The sequence below is a fragment of the Rhipicephalus microplus genome, chromosome 8 (assembly GCF_043290135.1).
Source record: "Rhipicephalus microplus isolate Deutch F79 chromosome 8, USDA_Rmic, whole genome shotgun sequence".
In the NCBI taxonomy this organism is placed as follows: domain Eukaryota; kingdom Metazoa; phylum Arthropoda; class Arachnida; order Ixodida; family Ixodidae; genus Rhipicephalus; species Rhipicephalus microplus.
In genome coordinates this window covers 51,635,015-51,655,427 of record NC_134707.1, presented here as the reverse complement: position 1 = coordinate 51,655,427, position 20,413 = coordinate 51,635,015, and the positions used below count along the sequence as shown (strand labels likewise).

General features: G+C 46.5%; 1 protein-coding gene across 3 annotated transcripts in view; it reads left to right on the top strand.

The window, feature by feature from the left end:
- Positions 1–13,252, top strand: part of ERR (estrogen-related receptor) — a 133,700-nt gene extending 120,448 nt beyond the window's left edge. For all 3 annotated transcript variants that reach the window (XM_075871799.1, XM_075871800.1, XM_037416669.2), the window contains one exon: positions 1,102–13,252. In XM_075871799.1, the coding sequence (XP_075727914.1) occupies positions 1,102–1,475 (374 nt within the window). In that variant the 3' untranslated portion in view covers positions 1,476–13,252. The remainder of the gene's footprint in view (positions 1–1,101) is intronic.
- The last annotated feature ends 7,161 nt before the right edge of the window (positions 13,253–20,413 follow it).

Sequence of the window (20,413 nt, the reverse complement as noted above, 5' to 3'; positions counted from 1 at the left end):
ATAAATTGGCAAGCTTGTTTCGGGGATGCAAAGAACAAAAAACAAAACATGTTTGATCCCTCCATCATAGGAATAGGTAAAACATGATAATGAAATGTGTCCTTACAGTAGTTTAACGTTTATTGTTCATTAATGTAAGAGACTTTGCACAATGTCTATTTGTGTTTGACAGCTATGGCTACCTGGATGCATCCACATTAACACTTGGTCGTACATGTCCATCTCGATGACTAACATTCATCAATAAAAATTAAACAAACTCTTTTTGTCATGGGTGAGTGCGGAACCAGAAAAAGTGATGTGACAGCCAGAAGAACGCGACTGATTGGATGTTGAACTTGGACTATTACCGCCTACTCATGGCATGTCGGAATTACTGAACGCCACCACCTGACCTGCGGGAAGCGCAATGTGCGTTTTGTCTTGTCTGTCGGCTGGCCATTATTTTTCATGGGGTGAGTGTAAGCGGCAAGCGCGGAGTTAGTACGTCTAGAAGAAGCAGGAGCGTTGCTCTATGCATTGCAGATCTATTTCTTTTGGTATGGAAGAATGCTATCAGCGACACCAACACTGTGTAAAATCGCCACCTGGGGGTGTGTTTGTCAAAATTGCAAATTCCTCCTATTAGAAACATGCCGAATGAGACGGACGCCTAGAAATGATGCATTGAAGGAATTAATCGCGCATGCCACGGTCGTGATGCATTACTGCATTTTACCAAGAACACTTAGAGGACTATGGTAGATATAAAAGGCGTATTTTTTTTAGGAATCAAAGTATGTGGCCATAGCACAGTGGATAGCGTGCCCCGCATCTGTTGTTGCTGACCCAGAAGTCACGGGCTCTGCTCTCGATTACGGAACTTTTGTCTTTGTGTTCTAATCATGCGTATTTTTTTTACGTCATTTCCGTGATGGAAATACGGTACATCACTGACGTCTTAGTGGGCCACAGCGTAAAACACTTTCGTGTTAAAAAAGTTGGAACATGTTTACTGGCCCTTTACGTGTACATAGATTTTTCGTGATGTCCATAAACAGACCTGCACAGTTTGATGTGGGCATTCTCTAAACTTTCTACTGCTCATGTCTTTTCATGCAGACATCCACCTCGAGGATGCGTCCTCAGTGCACAAGCTGCGCGACGCCGTCCTCCAGGGCCTGCATGACTGTGTGGCCGCGCAGCGCAGTTCTTCCACAGCCTCCTCATCCTCATCCGGGTCGGCCTCCTCGCCCACCTCAACGCCCGTCTCAACAACGACAAGCACGGCCAATGGCAATGGCGCGGCCGCACAGCAGCTTGCCTCCGCGACGGCGATAGCCTCCCACTCGAGTCAGCTGCTCATGTGCCTGCCCTTGCTGAGGCAGCTGGACACAGTGGTGCGCCGCTTCTGGAATGGTGTGCGCAGGGACGGCACGGTGCCCATGAACAAGCTGTTTGTTGAGATGCTAGAGTCCCACACGCTCACGCGGTGAGCATGGTGAGAGCCACTTTGGTGGCTGGCGGGGGCTTTTGTCCGCGTTTCTCGGTGATGCTGTCATGCACAGTTACTTTTTTGGTTCCGTACAGTGTTGCAGAAACTAATCCTCTTCGCTGCTTTCCTCTGGCGAGGACTGTTGGGAGCTGGTGGGGAGTGGCCCATCCTGGCTGTGCACGCTGCCTCTCTAGTTTCGTGTACCAGTGCCGAAGCCTGGGCGTGCAACCTCATCCTTTCGGTGACGTTCTGAAGCAGCTTTACATGTGAATGAACTAGCAAGCCATAGTTGTACTTGCTTGAGTCGACTGTGTATTCTCCTGGTTCATGTTATCTCAAACTGGAGACAAGTTTGTCGAGAAGCAGTTTGGATGCACAGCTGCTTAGCTGTGACTTTCAGCCGGTGGAAGGCCCGCTCCTGCAGCCATTTGTCTTCTGCACTACTGCACGGAATTCGAGCAGAAGCAGCCAGTGATTGTGGGGAAGTCTGGAGAGTTGTAATGACTGAGGAAGTCGCTAGTCTACTGTAGCTAACTACCTATGGCTACTCAATGGCTGCTATGAGTCGCTGAGCTGTTGTCTAGATTGATGTGACGAACTGAAGGTAGGATTCGGCTTGCAGGCTGGGAAGAATCCTGCGTGTAGAGGTCTATTCCCATTGTCGAGGCGTAGCCTAGAAGTTGGTAGTCGAGAGAATGCACGACTGGATTGACGTGGCTTGCCTGTTGGCTAGGTATCATATGATGACCGCAACAAGTCAGTAGAAGTTCATATCCAAGTGTGCTAGTTCACGAGACACTGTGTGGGCTGCTGTTTGGGTTGTGCAGGTTGAAATAGTAAGTTCGTTGTCTTGATGGTGAAGCTCCTAATTTCACTTTGCAGGTTCGTTACCAGGGGAATTCATAAAGTGGTAAGTTTATGTAGTTCTAGGACAAGTCACAAACACCCACGATTGGACCGCACATTCACTCCTAGTCTTCATTATCATGCGGCTAGTCCTTATTTCGGGAAGCCATGTTACCGAAGCATCATTGTAGAAGGCATGAGATGAACGAGTTGAACATGACCCAAGACACTGCGAATTCGCATTGAGACTCTTGATTTTTTGTCTTGTGTGTTATTGCAGTTTTCATTTGTGTGTTCAAACAGACTTGCTGCATTTCTCATCTTGTTCATGATTACCGGTGTCTGCCTGCGAGCTGCCGGGGCTTGAGCATAGCAGCTTCCGCAACGCTGCCATGATTGGTGAACCTATGGGAATAAGGCTGTATTGTGAGCACTTAGTGCATTACATGCACTGGCATTTACTGTAGCAACATCATCGATTGAGAATTCATTCAGTCTTTAGCAGGGGGATTTGGGCAACTCCTGCTTTTTTGTTTCTGGATCGTCTTACTGATCATTGTCTCATCATGCCAATGAAGCTCTGCGCTAAGTATTGTGGATTCACAGAAGAGAGAGTTGCTAAAGATTTTCATTACCGGACATTGTGACCCCTCCGACAAGCAAAAAAATAAAAGAAAGCCCATTCATTATATCCATGTTTGGAACATTCGCAGTGCATCTTGAATGCATTGCTTGGTGAAGTTGATTAATAAGCTTAAAGCAATTCATGCTTGAAGCTCGCTAGCTTCTTTGCTAATGGTGAAGGCAGAGTGAGTCGTTCAACTAACAGCAAATTGACCCAGCCGTAATAAAAATTGAATGTCAACGCTGCTTGAGGAAGAGTGGTACTTGCATTGCTCATGGCAGTCATGTATATGCTCGTATATTGGTGCAGAGGGAATCCCCATAAAATTATAATAGCTCGCATTTTTTCTGTTGCATTAGTTTAGCTTGAATAATGCCGAACTGTTGGTGGAATGGGCACTCGGTGACGGAGTTAGGTGCAAGTGCATTGTCCACATTAGAGTCGTCCAACCTCGTTCTGCGCTTGGGAAAGTTAAAAATAACCATTGTCAGTTCGATGTCCATAAGGCTTACACTGGGCGGGCAATTAGCGTATTAGGCCGTGCAATTCGGTTATTGCCGGATGTTAGCCGGGCTTATTTTTCTCAGCAGCAGCTCACTACAGTTACTTGTTGATGCTACACGAAGGGCCATAGTCATCCTGGATAGATGTTAGAGGACCAGTCTCTAGTGCTGCTTGCTAGGGCACCCTCGTTGGGCAGGCACCTCTTCACTTCTGTAGCATTCGCACTCTAGAGTGAGCACCTAGTGGAAAGTCTTGTAATGTACTCCAAAGTAGAAAAAAAATGTGTGCAGGGTTTTCTCTTGGATTAGTGCGAAGACCTGCTCTGCGTTCATGCAGCTATAGACGGTGATGCACCGCAGATGAACTATTTTAGAATGTAATTGGTCGAGTGCCAGTCGACCTTGCCGTTAGGTCATTTGTTTCATGCTCCTTTTTTGCAGGGAGCGTTGGTCGGTATTTTTTTCTTTGCCTTGTTGTGTTTGGGGGCTGGGAACTTCGTTGTTTTAGGTGTGGAAAGCCTTGTTTTGTTGACTGTTAAATGTTGTCGAAAAAGAAAAAAAGTTGTTATGTGTTTGTAGTTGGACGTGTGGTGCCACGTGCTTGGAAACAGTGTGAGTGTGTGATTTGCGTGGAGGACTGCGACGAGGTGGAAAGGGAGGCAAGTTCAAGTCTTTAGCAAGAGGATCGCCGGCGTGCTGCATTGTGTGGAGTCATTCAAGCTCAGTGAAGTTGACTCCCCATTGTGCGGACTCAGTTGACCCAAGTGAAGTAGGCTCCCCATTGTGCGGAGCAATTGACCCAAGTGATGTTGACTCTCCATCATGTGGAGTCAATTGAACAGAGTGAAATCAACTCCCCATTGTGCGTATTCTGTTGGCCCAAGTGAAGTAGACTTCCCATTGTGCGGAGTATTGACCCAAGTGAGGTAGACTCCCCATTGTGCAGACTCGGTTGACCCAAGTGAAGTAGGCTCCCCATTGTGCGGAGGCAATTCAGCCAAGTGACGTTGACTCAAAATCGTGTGGAGTCAGTTGAACTGAGTAAAATTGACTTCCCATGTTGCAGAATCTGTTGACCCAAGTGAATTCGACTGCCCATTGTGCGGAGCCAATTGACCCAAGTGAAGTAGACTCCCCATTGTGTGGAGTCGTTTAAACAGAGTGGTTGAGCTCATGGCGCAAATCCTTTGGAAGGGGTGTAGCATATGTTCAGCATCAGCAGCTCTGTAGTATTTTGCAGCAGTGAGCTGTCAACATGTGCACCTCGTATACAGCTGTCCATGTACGCCAGGGAGCAGCTTCGGCCACTTGTTGGTCCAGTCCTTGGTTGCTGTCTGGGCCCCCGCTCCGATTTCAGTTGCCGTGACGACCTCCCACAGTGTCAAAGGGCAGATAGCAGCTGTTGGGCCGGCTTGTGGTGATGCGAGAACATTCACGATTGATACTTAACAATATTGTTGGGCAACACATTCGGTTTTCTGCCACGTATAATAAATAGTTCAGAAAAAAGGACAAGCCTGTTATAATTTTGAACCAAGCATTTTCACAACACTATGTAGCAACATGACAGAGTAAGTGAAGGTGTTCAGACTATGGATAAAAAAACCAACAAAAACAAAGGCTGACTGCTTCTATTCTATGTTTACAGGGGGCGTAATTGGATCATTTTGCTCAGGCGTTTCATTGGCCTCTGCTGTTTCCGTCTTCCTCTCGCATTGTCACAGTGATCTATGCAGCTTATGGCAGAATAAGTTAGATGCACAAGTAGTCTTAGTCTTAACGTGCACACGCCCAGAGCCTCTGTTGCCTCGGCCAAGTGGTGTTGAGAGACTGTTGGGATGGAACCGGTTTGAAAGCGACTGAAATCGAAGCATGGGGCCCTGCATAGCCCGCGGTTATGGTTGCCGACGGCATTCGGTGAACTGGACAGTTGGAGCCGCAGATGGCAATCGCGATCCATCGAGTGTCTGTATAACCCGCCGACGCCTAGAAGATGCCACCATGCCGTGCCACTACTCGTGTGGGCAAAGAGGTCTACGCACACTTCAATACGCACAGGAGAGTGTGATCGTGTTTGGACTGTCGGCTTCCCGCACAACGTACTAGAATGTGTCGCAACCTACCGTCGCGGAGCGCCTCGCGATGGACCTGTCTGCGTCGTACTGCGCGCATATCAGTTCCTTGCCCTTTCCCATCGTGCAGCTGACTGTGTGTTTTGCTTTTCTTCTAGCCACATTTCTGTTGTAATCCTGTCCTTGGTCCTTAATCTTGTTATTCTTGTTGACAGATATTTTGTTGTTTTCTGCTGTTGGCTGCCACACCTTGTTGTTTTTCGTGCATTTCTGCTCTCCTGCAGCGGCTTTTTGGCCGTTTTCAACAAACGTTCTGTCGCGGCGCACATTTCGCATCCCCCCGAGACCGTCACGTAGAAAAGAGCGTGCGAAAAAGGCGCGCCTCCCATTTCGTTGAGTGCCAATACATTACAGGCGTTCTTGTCGGAACTTTTGACTCCCGAGTATGTCTCTAAAGCCGAGTGGGAAAGGCATTTCTTTTCCTGTCCCCCCCCCCCCTTTTTTTTCTGCTTATTTCTGCTTATCGCTGCTCCTTGTTGCAATGCAATTGAGAGTCCCAGGATTGTGGTGAAGGTGAATGTTCTTGGTAGAGGAAAGGCGAGAGCCCCCCGATTGATACAGAGGCCTCGCGTTTTAGGTTTTCACATTTCACGTAGTTCGTGCTAGCTCATAGCATTTTCTTTCACGTCATTCATTGCATTTCGTTGTTTGTTGCGGGCAAGTGAGGCGCTTTCCAAAGTGCGTACGTGACAGTGTTGGGGGTGCACTTGTGGGCACTCTGGGAAACATGTATACACACGCGCGTCTTCACCCATGTGTCATGCAACGGTTGACTGGCCACGACTGCCATTATTAGTTATTTCGTCTTAGGAGATTGCAGAAAAGACACGCTTTGTGAAAAGTCTTGCAAAGTACTAGATCTCGCTACTTTTTTTTGTATAGAGTGTTTATGAAAGGACATTTTCTGGCACTAGCAATCTCCATACACTTATATATTGGCACCCTGGACAATACTGTCTCTACGAGCCATGAAAAGTCGATTCTCGGTCTATGCGATTGGGCTGTTCATTTCCGTAAAACACGAACTGCATTCGCTTCGCGGCACCGATTGTTCCGTTCTGTGGTGACCCTTATTGTCATGTGGAAGTTTCTCAGTGTCCTCAAGCTATTTGGAAATTAGGGGTGTAATGAGTACATGCTGAGAAAGGTATCTACAAACAGCAGCTTGAGTAGACTAGACTTATTCCATTTTGGAAAGGCTATGTTTGACCTGTTGCTACATCTGTGGCTGGCTTGCCGATTCGGTGTTGCAAGATTTTGCAACATTACAACTTGCACTGCGTGAGGTCACCACATTCATTTTGGTCGTGCTTTTTTTCTATTTCTTTTTTTTTTTTACAGCTTTTCAAAGTTGAGACTGCTTTCTCAGGAAATACATGCATAACAAGACGGGTAAGGGGGATGTCAAAACTGGGACGATTCTCTGGAATCGGTAAAACTGTGGGTTTGAGTGCCATCACAAGGCATTACGTTGTCGTTCACCATTTTTTTTTCCTACTTAAAAGAAGTCTCCTATGAAGCTGAGTGCCGAAAAATGTAGCCCTGAAAATAATCTCCAACCATGGCATATTTACAGACAACTGGACTATGAAGTTGTCATTATGAAACCTGATTGTGAGGTTTTTCTTTTTTCATTGTTTAAATGAAAGCATGTACTTGTTTCGGAAACGCTTAGCACTTCTTGGCCAGTAAATATTTCCTGGCGTGTTAATGAAAAACACTTTTTCAACAGTTGCCTCGTAAGTGTTGCTGCTAATTCAGTGGCGCACTCCATCGGACGTGTGCCCCTCTAGTTCAGGCCCACAAGAGATCTCCCGTAAACTTTTCAGCCCCGTGTGAGTTGTGGAAAGTACCTACAAAAACAAAGAAACTTCACCGATATCTTTCTTGTTTGCTTATATTTTTCAAAATGTCTTGGTATGGAGGCTTGAGCTCCACAACTTCAGGCCTAGGTTATTTAACCACTGCCAAGGGGGGATTTCACAGGCAAGCATCTTGGCTAGTGGGGCTGGTATTTTGTAACCCTGGCAAAAGGGCAGAGCAATATTATCAACCGCAGAGTACAAATAACCCTTGGGTGGTTTATTGCGGCCGGCGCCAGGCTACGTGTCCGCTGGCGTTTGGAATTTTCCCCAGAGTTGACATCAGGAATTTCTGCGCATATTTAAACAGGTTCGTCGTCGGTTATGGCATTGGCGTATGCGGCACACTTTTGTCACTTTGCGCGTCATCGTAACTGCTCTGTGCGTGCACTTTTCGTGTTGTTTTTCCATAGTACCGCACATTGCCGTTGCCTCATCTGTCTGAAAGGCCTGCATTGGGTGCAGGTCGGTGCATTGTGGTGGTTCCCGAAAGCATTTTGTTTTGACTGGTTGTTTTGGCCAATGGGCTGGCTGATTATCCTGCACTGATGTTTGCCTCATTTAGACCGAGTGTGGGATAACCCTGTTTGTTTCCATTGTAGTAGTAATTGCATATTGTGGTCCTCATGTTTACAGATGTATGGACATATAGCTAAAACCGCGTCGGTTAAACTTTCTCATATTAACAGCAGCACTGTATTTATTTTCTACTTGTCACTACACCATGGTATTCAAATGCAACATTCAGTTACTGGCAATTCCACTGGCCATTCCAAGCATGCTTCTCAAATACAGAGATGGAACTCTCAGATAGCACTCATCATGCGCAAATCGGCAATGTGTAAAAGACATAAGGCCTCATGCCATACTGAAACTTGTCTTGCGTAGCTTCAATCGCTCTAGGTGGATTAGAACTGCAGTTTTATTCCAAATAAAAAAGATAATTTTCTTGCAATTAAATCAGTGTAACATGCACTGAACGGAGCAGGCACATTCTTTGCCAGAAAAGCCACCAGACATGTTCCGGATTGGCCAGTAGAGTTCACCATCTGATGAGAGCACCGGTGGTATGAAAATCAGTGGGAGAAAAAAAATACCACGAAAATGTTTCTTTCGAAGTGTTCTGTATGCAGTTCACTGGGATTGGCGATAGCGCTGGTTTGATGGCATTGATGTTTTTACGAAGATTCCAGGCTAATTGAACTGCGCCTACTGCCAGCTGCTGATTTATTACATCGAGAGACTACAGTATGAAACGATGCACGGTCAATGCTTGATGCTTTATGTATGGTGATTTGCTGCTGCTGTACCATGCGGCTCACTCGCCGTTTTTGTGAGAATGACCGACTGTCCTCAGTGCACGCTTGTGCCAGTTGCACTGTATGTTTTTTTTTTCTGGTTCAAAGCCCACTACAACATGAAAGCACGTCTTTTCTTTGACTTACATATTTTTTTTTAAGCTTTAGTAGCACTGCTTCACCGAATATTGGCAGTCACATTTATTTCTTTAAACGCACAAAGTGATAGGCAGCTGTGATGGTTTATCTTTTTTCACGTGTCGGTCTTTGAGTTAGCCATGGAGTACTATATAGCATATGTGATTCACGCATAGTGAGGCAAGCTAAAGTTGCCTCGGCTGCTGCCAGTCCAGTACCATTGCACATAAACTCAGCAACGAAGAATGTTGATAAGAGATGGTAAAACGGATGCATGTTTGTGCGCACTGCCTGGCATGTTGTGTGCAGTGCGCAGTCGCAGTCTATGTTTGTCACTTGTGGCCAAGCTGTTGGATTGTGTGGCGTAGACCAAAGCTTGCACGATGAGCATTAAAAGCAATAGGGGCAGGCCTTGCGTAAGAACAGGGCCCAGAGTTCTGCAACGAGACTTCAAGCCGTTTGATTAGTCATAAAGTGAAGGTTGACGGCAAAGTACTAGAAGTGAAGTTTTGCGAGTCGGTGGAAGTCATTTTGTTGTTTGCCCATTGCTTAGGTGGTTATGCAAACTGCCTTCGTAAGACATTTTTGATGTCTGTAGACCTTGCGAAAATTTCCTATAGCAATACTGTACTGTCACTTCACATCTTTCATTTTTTTCTTTTCCACCAGTGTTATTGTAACTCTAATGTCTGTCAATTCATGTGTGTGTCACTCCAGAATACCCTCGTGTCCTGGTAATTTCAATCTCCGAGAGTTCCTTTAGGGCAACATTCACTGTACATAGCTGCAAACACAAAGAAATCACCTCTCACTTGTTTAATATCCCTGACATTATGTGTCATGCTATGAAATCTATGCGGGGGTTATGATTTTCTTGTTTCTGTTTAAATTGTGAATTTGTCCAGCACCACCCAGTTAGACTAGGTTTGGTGAGCAGCGTTCCAAGTTGCTTTTCAAGCTCAAGGTATGCAGCTTTTCCCGAGACATTGTGGTGCAGTCTGCACGAGCTGTGTTTATGCATGCGATGAGTCAGTTTTTCTTTTACAACTAGTCTTCAGAAAAAAAAAGTTGCGTCGGCTCGTTAGTTAGTCACTTATTGGGACAAGCACATAGACTGTGGTATTCGAAGTGGGACTGGTCATCGCAGCCGTGCGTGTATTCTTTTATCGTTTCATTCGTTACACTGCCATTTAGGAGAAGGGTACACTGCCCGCGTATTTCGGGGAAATTCCCGAGTGAGTGTAGAAAGTCTGAAATAATGCAGGTAGTTTCTTTACATATTGGGCTTCTATGTCCGCATGCTTCTAAAACAAACAGTGGTTGCATGAATGCTGCTTCACATACTTGCTGTGGTCTGCGCTTCGATTCACATCTCGCCGCAGATGTTTAAGGTTGAGTACTGCATGTAACTAAGATCAAGTAACGGGACAAGAGGAAAAGTGGCCCAAGTGCGTGTGACATGAGTGATTGTTATTGTCATGGACGCCAACGTCATTTTTGTAAACTGGCATCTTCAGCATGCTGTGTGTTCTACTCAAGGCACATGGCATTCCAGTTCCATAAAGATTTAGATCTTCACTCAGTGCAGTGTGCGCTTAAGAGCAGGGAGCTTCATGTTCTTGAACATTGATAGTGTCAGGCACCGCTGCGCTGTCTGTGATGCTGGAGGCACAGGACGCTTCATGTTCGTAAACATAAACATCACCTTGCAGAACAGCATGTGTTCTGCAACACTGAACGCACAGGGTGGTTTATGTTTGTAACGTTAACATCGTCAGACAGAGCATTGTGCTGTCCCGGGTTCTAGTGGCACTGGGTTCGTCATTTTCAGTGTTTGTGTCACATTTCTCTTTGGGCCCATTACTTGTGGAAACGTTCCTTGGACATTCATTAGGGACAGTCACACCCACACGTCGTCCCTCTGAAGGTCCTTTCTGGTCCTTTAATGCTTGTGAAAGATGCACTCACAACAAAAAGTATTGGCTGATGTTCTGGCATGAACAGACACTTGTAAAAGACTACGGGTTTCAGGCCGCACGTCTTGTCATGCATGTAGCCCTTTTTCTCTTTTTCAAGAGTCTGTTCGTACAAAAGCATCACGGTAAGCAATACATACACGGGCCTTGCAGTTCTGAGGCCCCGGTTTTCGAAAGATTAGGCACCATTGTTGTGCTGTCGTTCTGAAGAGCTCAGTGGCGTAGAAACTTTTAAGCTGGGGTGTACACTAAGAGAACCTCCTTGAAAAACACAAGAATGATAACAAGACAAGGTGCCTTCTCCTGTCACCTTCCTTGCGTTTTCAATTTTGCTAAAATGTTATGGATATGCACCAACTAGTACACGAATGCATTCTAATAAGTAATAACGCCGTAAAAAAGGCAGCGTGGAGTCCACTGCAATTGCTTGCCACAATATTGCTTTGTTAAAGTGTGAGGTAATAATTTCGATGATCTGTGCCATTTGTATGACATTTAAAAAAAATTATGATCTACAACTTTTGGTGTCATTGGTTCATGCAGTGGTGTACCAAATGCTCGCAAAAGCTGCTTGTAAAAAGATAGGGTGTCCAGAACAGTTGCACATGTTAACTCCAACATTAATTGTTCCCCAGTTAGCCACACTAGAAGGCAATTTGCGAGGATCACATTGTACTATGCATGTTGTAATGGAATTTTCCTAGACGATTCATGCTTTGATAAAAAGAATATCGAGGGCCATTGAAATGCCATCGATTTTTCCAGGCTGTTTCATTTCTCTCCAGCTCCGAATTAGTACAGATGAACACAAACAGTACACATTTTCATGTTGCGGTGGTTGTATTGCTTGTCTAGATGATCGATACAGACATTTGGAATGTTTGGGCGGAGCAGTAGACTTTGCTGCTTGCGTCTATAGATGAAACAGCGCTCACTACGGCATCTTGTGAACTGGCATTTGAAATCGAGGTACCCAGTACCTTTAACAAAAACAGTGTTTTCTTAGACCTCTTGCATCTATGTGTCATAAGAGAGTATAAAACATTACAAACAGAATTCGACAACTGTTCTCACTCCCATACCTTTACCACTTGTCGCCACTGGCTTGTGTTTTGGCTGGATATAACTAAACGATTCCTAATGTTGACTTGGGGTGGCTTACAGAAGCGGATATTCATAAATGTTTTTAGATATTCATGCTGTAAATAAGGGCATGATGAAACGACAGAAGGAACAGGAAGACCAGACGAGCTTTAACTTCAAACTGTAGTTTATTTTCAAAAATCCATTTATCAGTTGACACAGATCAGAAAAAGCACATCAACACGCATTAACACCTTAATCGGCTCTTCAAACCAAATAGAGCCAGAAAGATGTTCCCCAGTTGAAAACGCTAGACTTTAAAGGCAGTTGTCAGCTATCAGTTGTAGCAGCGACATTGTGTTCATTGAACTTTAATATAAAGACTCTGGATGTTTAAGTCTAGAAATGAAACACTGCATGAGAAAAGAGATGAAATGGTTGAGCACGTTTAGTAATAATTCATTATAACGAATAGATTGATCAGCCTCTTGGCATTTTCTTCTTAATTCAGTGATTGTCTGCAAAATTTAGAAAATGACTTTATCTTCGGCTTACTACTCCTCCAGAATAGCTGGCAGTGACATATGTGCCAGGGAGGTAATTTTGAAAAAAACTTTTCTATCCAACAAATTGAAAGTGTTCCCAGCGCGTGGCCTCCAGGATTAGCTCCGGCAGCACGCTGCTGGAACTGATAGCGGGGTGTGGCAGCTTGGGCTAGTTGGTATGGCATGACGATAGTTATAGCGCGAGAACAAAACGTGTCCTTCTTATCTCTGTGTCGTCGTTTTGTTCTCGCGCTATATCGTGATAGCGGGGATCACGCCTGGTATGCTATGATTGGGCGTCGCATCGATGTCGCCGTCCGCGCTGCTGGTCGCGGATGGGTCTCGCGATATTGCTGCTGAAGTCTGCGCTAATGGACAAATACGCATTTCAAAAACTACCTAGTAATATTGCTACAAGACGGGGGGGGGGGGGGGCACCTGGTTTGTTATGATGTGTCGGCATGACCCTAACGCACATTCACAAGTGATAAAGCGTAAATCGCTAAAAAATTGTGCGCGTTCTCTTTTTTCCTTCAGTGCCTGTCGTGTACATAAGAGTGCATGCTATATTTCCCAGCAAATTTTCTTTTCAATGTCCCATGTTGGATTCTTTGCTTTAGACCACGCAGCTATGGGTGCGTGGACACGTGTGTCTTGTTGCTTTGTCACGATTGATCAGAAGCGCGCAATGGACAGATACGAAAGTAACTCGCAGAAAGAAGAAAAAAAAAGATACTGTTGGAAGTGAATAAAAAAGTATATATATTATACGCCCCCTTTGTGGTTCTTTATTCAATGGCCTTACACCGTTGCATTTCTGGACACTGCCGAATTTCGCTGTTGGTCAACCTTCGTTGACCCAGAGGTCTAGCTTAATCATGACCTGTGATGGGCTTAAAATACTGTCATTACGAAATTTGACAATGTGAGAAAATTTGACTGTTCAGGATAGGTTTCCTTGACCATAGCTTGGCAATCGCACCCATAAGTCTGCCCAGTGATACTCGTAAAAGTGTCCTTGGAGTAAAGATTCCATTTAACCCACTTGGATTTACGAACATCTAGCCCACTCGTGACCGATCGTGGCCAATATTTCTGCTACCCGTCGATGCTTTCGCGTCCCTTAAAAAAAAAAAAAAAAACGTGAGCGTCTCTAGAAGTTCTTGCGTCTTTAAAAGAAGGAAAACAAGGATGCTGACTTAGCATGCACTGAAGTTTAAGAAACGGTTTCTTGCATTTGCGTTGGTTTTCCAATTATCCAGTTCCTGCTCGGGGGTGTTTTGTTTTTTTCTGTAATAAATCTGAACTTTTCAATAAAGCTTGTTCTTTTCCGTAAAACAGTTCATTTTTATTTCTTCCCAAAAAAATGAAACATTTATTGTATGGTGCTAGTGCGAAAACGTTAGAACATACATGTTGAATGCGCTTGCGAAACCGAAACCTAAATCGCCTGCAACCAGACAACTTGGCGCAGTGACACGTGCATGAGCTCCGCCCACGTAGGGACCATAGTTGTAGAAGCGTTACAACACAACGGCTGAGGCAGATACTTAGAGACGCAGCGGCGGACTCAGAATTCCTCTCCTCTTCGCAAGGGGCGTGGCTGCACCTTTCCTTAGTGATCCGCTTTTTTTTTATTTTTATGGGGGGAGTGAGAAGGGGGCAGCGCCTAGCGCTGTTTGTTTTAAAACCGGGGAGACAACGTGAGTCTGCATCTTTAGGAATGGAGCTGTCACCGTCTCACCACTGTCTTGAAATATGGTAGGCGCTAAAAAATTCTATTAAAAATTCATTTCACCACAGATGCTGCAGAGATGCCGCCGATGTTTGTACGCTCTGGCACGAAATAGTAATAAGGGCTCTCCAGTTTGCTAACTTAAGTATTTTTCTGTGGCTGTCCAAGAAGCTGTAATGAAAATAACCTAGCATGTGTCCTACCATGAAGGTGCTCTTGCAGCTAGTCGAAGCGAACGGCAATAGTTGGTCATCTATAGCAGCTCTGCGGACGCAGCCTACAAGCCCTTTTCCTAACGGCAGGCTGTATCTGAATAGCTGTATCGGACGCTCAACTAAATCTGTCGCTACACCATACTAGAACAACGACGCTGTGAAACACGTTTAAGCTCAGAAAGCCCCAGTGCTGCTCATGGATGGATGATTGGATGAATGTGGCTGTACTGGTAGGTGTGTGGCTGTACCCTTTAGATCGGGCGGCGACTAGCGCCACCTAGCCGTATACTAAGCGAACTAACCACTAAATTTATCTTTTTTTTTCTTTAAATAGTGAAGTTGAGGACTGGTACTTTGCAATGAAGGGTTTAATTTTTACTCGTGCCTTGACTTTAGCCACCAATCAGATAACCTAGTTAATTCTTCTGTTGATTCTACCCCCTTAAAGTCTATCTTGCCCTCCCTGTCCCTAAACCCCAGTGCTTTGAAAAACTCTGTGCCATCATCCTGAACTATAGGGTGAAGCCCTTTACAGAACATTATCAAGTGTTTGGCACTTTCCTCCTCCTCTTCACATGCTTTTTTCCTCTCAGGAAAGTAGCAGCGGCGCCACCTGGACTTTTTTTCTGTGCCAGAACGCTCGAAACCTGCCATTCGCGCCACTACCACTTACACCCGCAACTCGAACCACCGAACCCGCGAAGATTCATGCGCAAAAATAGGATGCCCCCAAAACGTCATTTTCTTCTTCTAACTCAGCTGCGTCTACCGCCATCAGATTTTCCAACAGCTTGGTTGCAATTCTACGTCGCTCTCCCGTCATAAATAAAACTCCCAAGCATTTCCCCGAGGATGAACATGGTTAAGTACGAATGCACGGGGTGATGCTATGAGGGATATTTATTAATTCGCACTATTATATTTATTAATCACACTATGGTGCCTTTATGGTGTAATGGTTCCTGGGAATCGCAATTTGATCACACGGGGGAGTTTACGTTAACTCACTGGCGAATGCCAACGGATTTTACTCGCATCTGCTGCACGCTTCACCCGCTTACGTTCGGTCTCACGAGCCCTTCGCAGTGCCGCCTTGTCTTCCAACGTCGGCGAAACCACCGCGGTACCGTCACCTCCAACGACGGGTGCAGTGCTGGCATTCGGTTGTACTGCATTCGTTGTTGATGGTAGCGTTGCCTCCGGACATCCATCGCACGACCCGCTCTCGACGGGAGACTGAGAGAGAAGGCGGGCGCGCGAGAGAGAGGGGTGCGCGCGCAGCTGCAGCGAGCGAGGAGAGCGGAGGAGCGAGCGAAGGGGGAGGGGCACTATCAGCGTCGCGTCCGTGGCTTATTCGGTAGAGCGTCGCACTGCGGCCCGCCAAGTCCCCTTTCTTTTAAAGATAGAGAGAAGACTGCGGACGCCGCCGACGGCGGTGGATGGTTTGGGGTCGCTTATAAAGTGTATTCACACTTAAAATTACGGCTTCCTGGCGTCTGTCGACAGTCGCCGTCATCTGTCGACCGAGTACGGCACCGTAGCCAGCCTACGTACGGTGACTGTCCAGGACCGATCGCTCGCTGTGCTGCCTGTGTCGTGTGTGAAACGTCCAGCAACCGATTGCAGCAAGATTCACCTTCGTACGTCGGTGAGCGCGTGCGGCGGCCAAGTAGGGACGCTCGCAGTGTTCTGTCGAGTCGTCGACGGCTTGCGTTGGTTACTTGTGAGGACCAAGGAGGATTGAAAAAATTGCTGGAGTGGAAATGATTGTGCAGAAGTGAAGCCGTTCCTCTGGCAAGATGGCGGTTGTGACAGCCATCTTACTAGGGGCATGATAAAGTACCACCGTTAAGTGATTAACAACAAAGCGTTTCTCTCGCATGCCCAACGAGTTTAATGTGGGAACTTTTTCGGGCCGCATAGTGCTCCAAGTGCGTCTTAAAGTTATTAGTTTTCCGTATATAGTGAGCCTCTAATTGGAGGCAAAGTTCTTTGAATTTTCAGTCATCCATACTTGTTTGTGTGTGTTATTTCGTCGGGAACAACTATCCTTTAATATAGAACTAACGTAGCATTTACATAACGTATCAAAGCCACTTGATCTTTAAGTGAGCACTAGCAGAAAAGAGCATGTTTCCGCCATCTTGGCAGTGGCGAAAGGTGGCTTCACTTCTGCTGGCAAGGCATTGCAAGAGCTTCCACTCCAGCAATTTTTCTTTAATCCTCCTTGGTGAGGACCAGCGGCGAAGAGGTGAGCCTAGGAGGCGTTGGGTGAGCGTGCCCTACAAGCGCGTACACTTAGCTCAATTGCGCTCGATATAAGTTGCGATACGGCGGCCACTGTTGAAGGGGCTCCAAGCTTTCACTGTAACACCGACACGGAAATACCAGTACTCAAAACAACGTTTTCTATGTCAGCGCCGCCGTTCAGTGTTGACGCTGCTTTGACCACTGGCAACGTGTTGCAACTAATATTGGGCGCGACTGCAAACGTTATACGCATTGGCATCAGTGCTTCCACTCGCGTCTTTTGTGGAATTGTACTGAAAAGTACATCAAGAATTTGAATTGGACATCAAAGGCAGTATGGATCCCCAAGCTGCGTTGGGTACTGAGCGTGTTACAAGAAGCACACATACACAGCGCAGATTTGCAACTCATATTAGCGTAGTGTATGTGTGCTGTCAGTGACATTTTGTTCCGTCTAGGCACGCTGTTTCGCGTTCGGTATTAACAATCTGACCCGCCAACCATCTGTGCTACGTTGGGTAGGCTGCTAGCTCTTTAGTTTGGAGTAAGTTGCCCAGATGAAACAAGTTTTATTGTTTCATCTAGGGACCTTAGTTCGGAGAGCAACAAAGCGCCATATGTAGGGAATGTGGAAGACGCGCACCACACTTAGTCGTGGCCCGCGCTGCTTTTGCGTCGTCTTACTAGCCACCCAAGATGCCTTGTGAATAATTATCAAATTTTGGGTCTTCAATCTACGCGAATACAAGAACCGAAGATGAGTTCTGCGCCTGCACACCTGCTTGTCGCAAGTTTTTTTTTTTGGGGGGGGTTGGGGTGTCTCAAGCGTACGGGCGTTGGCAGGATTTTGTTTTGGGAGAGGGGGTGCACATCCGTGTGGCATCTGATGGAGGGGGAGGTGGTTGCTGGTACATGTAGTTAGGGTGTGTGTGAAAAGCGCTGGTGTGCTTGAGTGGGACAAATGCTCCTTTTTCTCCCCTCTTCTGAGACCCATGTCTAAAAGCCCCGTGAAGCCCCAATTTTAAGACCTTTTAAATGCGAATGCATTGCAAAGTTGGGCTATGTCAGGCATCCGGAGTTGTACGCAGTGGTGTCCGCGCGCTCCGCTCTCACTCCCTCTCCCATAGCAACAGCTGCGCGCGCTTATCCTCGCCCCTAGCAGCCGGAGCATGTGGTATGAGAGAGTGTAGGAGAGGGTAGGTGCAGTGCTTCGCCGTTCCCGTTTCACAAAAGCTAGTGCGTCACATTCACAAAGGCTAGTGCGTCATACTGCATATTCTTAACACCGCCGAGTTTACACGGACAGCAGTGGCGCTGCCACCGAGAGCGTCACTGCTGAGCGCGTCTGCACGCAAATGGTAGGCTATCTCGTTGAGTATTGCGTGCTGCCTGTCGCTAGAAACGCGGTATACGGTATGTGTTTCTAGCGACAGAAAAACGCCACGTGCGGCGAATGGCGTTATTGGCTGCACAGTGTAAAAAAAAAACGCTATTCTTCTAACGCTGGGTTCACGCGTACGTTATGAACGCAATGAATGAGCATTTCGTCACGATTCCCTTCGGAATCTGGAGCACGCGTCCATGTCTGGAGCGCGCGTCCATCGGTGCATGCAGGCTTGTGTTCATCCGCCTTTGGGGAGGGAATGCCGCGGAACTCTGAAGCTCTATCTGAATATGAGTATACGTACTCGTAGCGTTTGGAGAAAAAGAAGAAATGAAATGGGCTCGTTGCGTCTCTTGTAGAATTTTTTAACCGTGCCCCCCCCCCCCCCAGCCAAGCTAAGCTGACAGATTGGACAGCCTTCCGCTCACAGGTGATCCCCTCTGTGCCAGGGGCGGGAGGATATACGGGATGGGCAAAACAGCTCCTTGCAACCAATGCCAAGTGTCTTAAAACTATAAAGACAACGGAAGACACCCCCGCCGTCCATAAGTACCTGCTCCACCTTTGGGACGCCCGCAGAAGCTTAACTAAACGTTGGCGGAAAAACAAATTCAACCGCAAGCTTAAACTTAGAATAGCCAGGTTGAGTAAGCAAGCGGATGAATATGCTGCACAACTGAACAAATCCAATTAGATAGAACGGTGCAATGTTGTAGCTAAAGAAATGAACACAAAGAAAGCATGGCGCCTTTTTAGAACTCTCGTGGACCCCGCTCAAACCCGAGGAGAAGCGCAAAAGCAGCTCCGTCGAGCCCTGCACAGTTTTCAGGGAACAAACTCCCAGCTGGCTGATGATTTGTGTGCTAGATACCTATGTCGCACCACGGATCCCAACAGGAACGCATATGAATACGCAGGTAGAGAAAACAATCAGCTCGATGCCCCTTTTGAAAGGTGCGATCTGAAAGCAGCACTGAAAAAAATGCGCAGGGGCACTGCCCCGGGCCGAGACCTGATCACGGTAAAACTGTTAGCAAATCTGTCAGACGATTCTTATCGGCATCTATTGCAATACATTAACGCGATCTGGGATGGCCAACCACTGCCAACTGAATGGAAAACAGCAGTTGTCACATTCATCCCCAAACCAGGCAAGCAAATCAGCACGGACAACCTCAGACCTATATCATTAACTTCATGTGCCGGCAAATTGATGAAAACAATGGTTAGAGACCGTCTCGCCACGTACCTCGAGAGCAAGGGGCATTTCGCAGATTCCATGTTTGGCTTTAGGCCCCACAGTATCCAACCGATTCCCTCGACGCACAACGACAGAGCAATCCTTGCACTCGACCTTAAAGGAGCATTCGACAACGTTAAACATGAAAGCATCCTGAAAAACTTGAGTAGTGTCCATTGCGGTAAGAAAGTATTTGCCTACATCAGAGACTTCCTCTCTGAAAGACTGGCGTTCATTCGCATAGATGACGAGGAACATGGACCCTTCAAAATGGGGACGCGGGGAACCCCGCAAGGAGCTGTCCTGTCTCCGCTGCTATTCAACATTGCCATGATGAAGCTCCCGCAAGCATTGGCAGTAGTGGAAGGAATATATCATGCAATATACGCCGATGATATAACAATCTGGACGAATCGGGGCAGTTTAGGAGAAATTGAAGACCGCCTGCAGCAGGCCGCCTCCATTGTGGAGGACTATGCGGCCCAGTGTGGGTTGCAGTGCGCTCCAACCAAATCTGAATAAGAGAAAACATTAAAGATAGGACGACCCTGAACTTGATGGTATCAGGATCAACAATACGAGAGGTTTCAGAACTACGAATCCTTGGCCTTCTGATTCACAACAGAACAAAAAACAGCACCACGCTAGACAAGCTACGGAAAATTGGAGAACAGGTAGGGCACATGATCCACCGAGTGTCAAACAAGCGCGGGGGGCTACGAGGAAGGGACGCGATTCGGCTCGCCAATGCTTTTGTAACTAGCAGGATTCTATATTCAATACCGTACTTAAGAATGACTAAACATGAAGAGAACAGAGTCGATGCTATTCTTAGGAAAGTAATTAAGCGCGCACTTGATTTACCCATCAGCACTTCAAATCAGAAACTCTCTGCATTGGGAGTCTTTAACTCTATACAAGAGCTCCAAGAAGCCCACCTCACAAATCAATATACGCGTCTTACGCAGACGCCCCCCGAGCGGCCCCTACTGGACCGCCTCTTGATCCGGCACGAATGCGAAATCGAAAACGCGGAGCGTATTACTGAACTTTGGAGAACAAAACTCTGGGTGTCTCCGCTTCCCCGCAATATGACCAGGGAGGCGC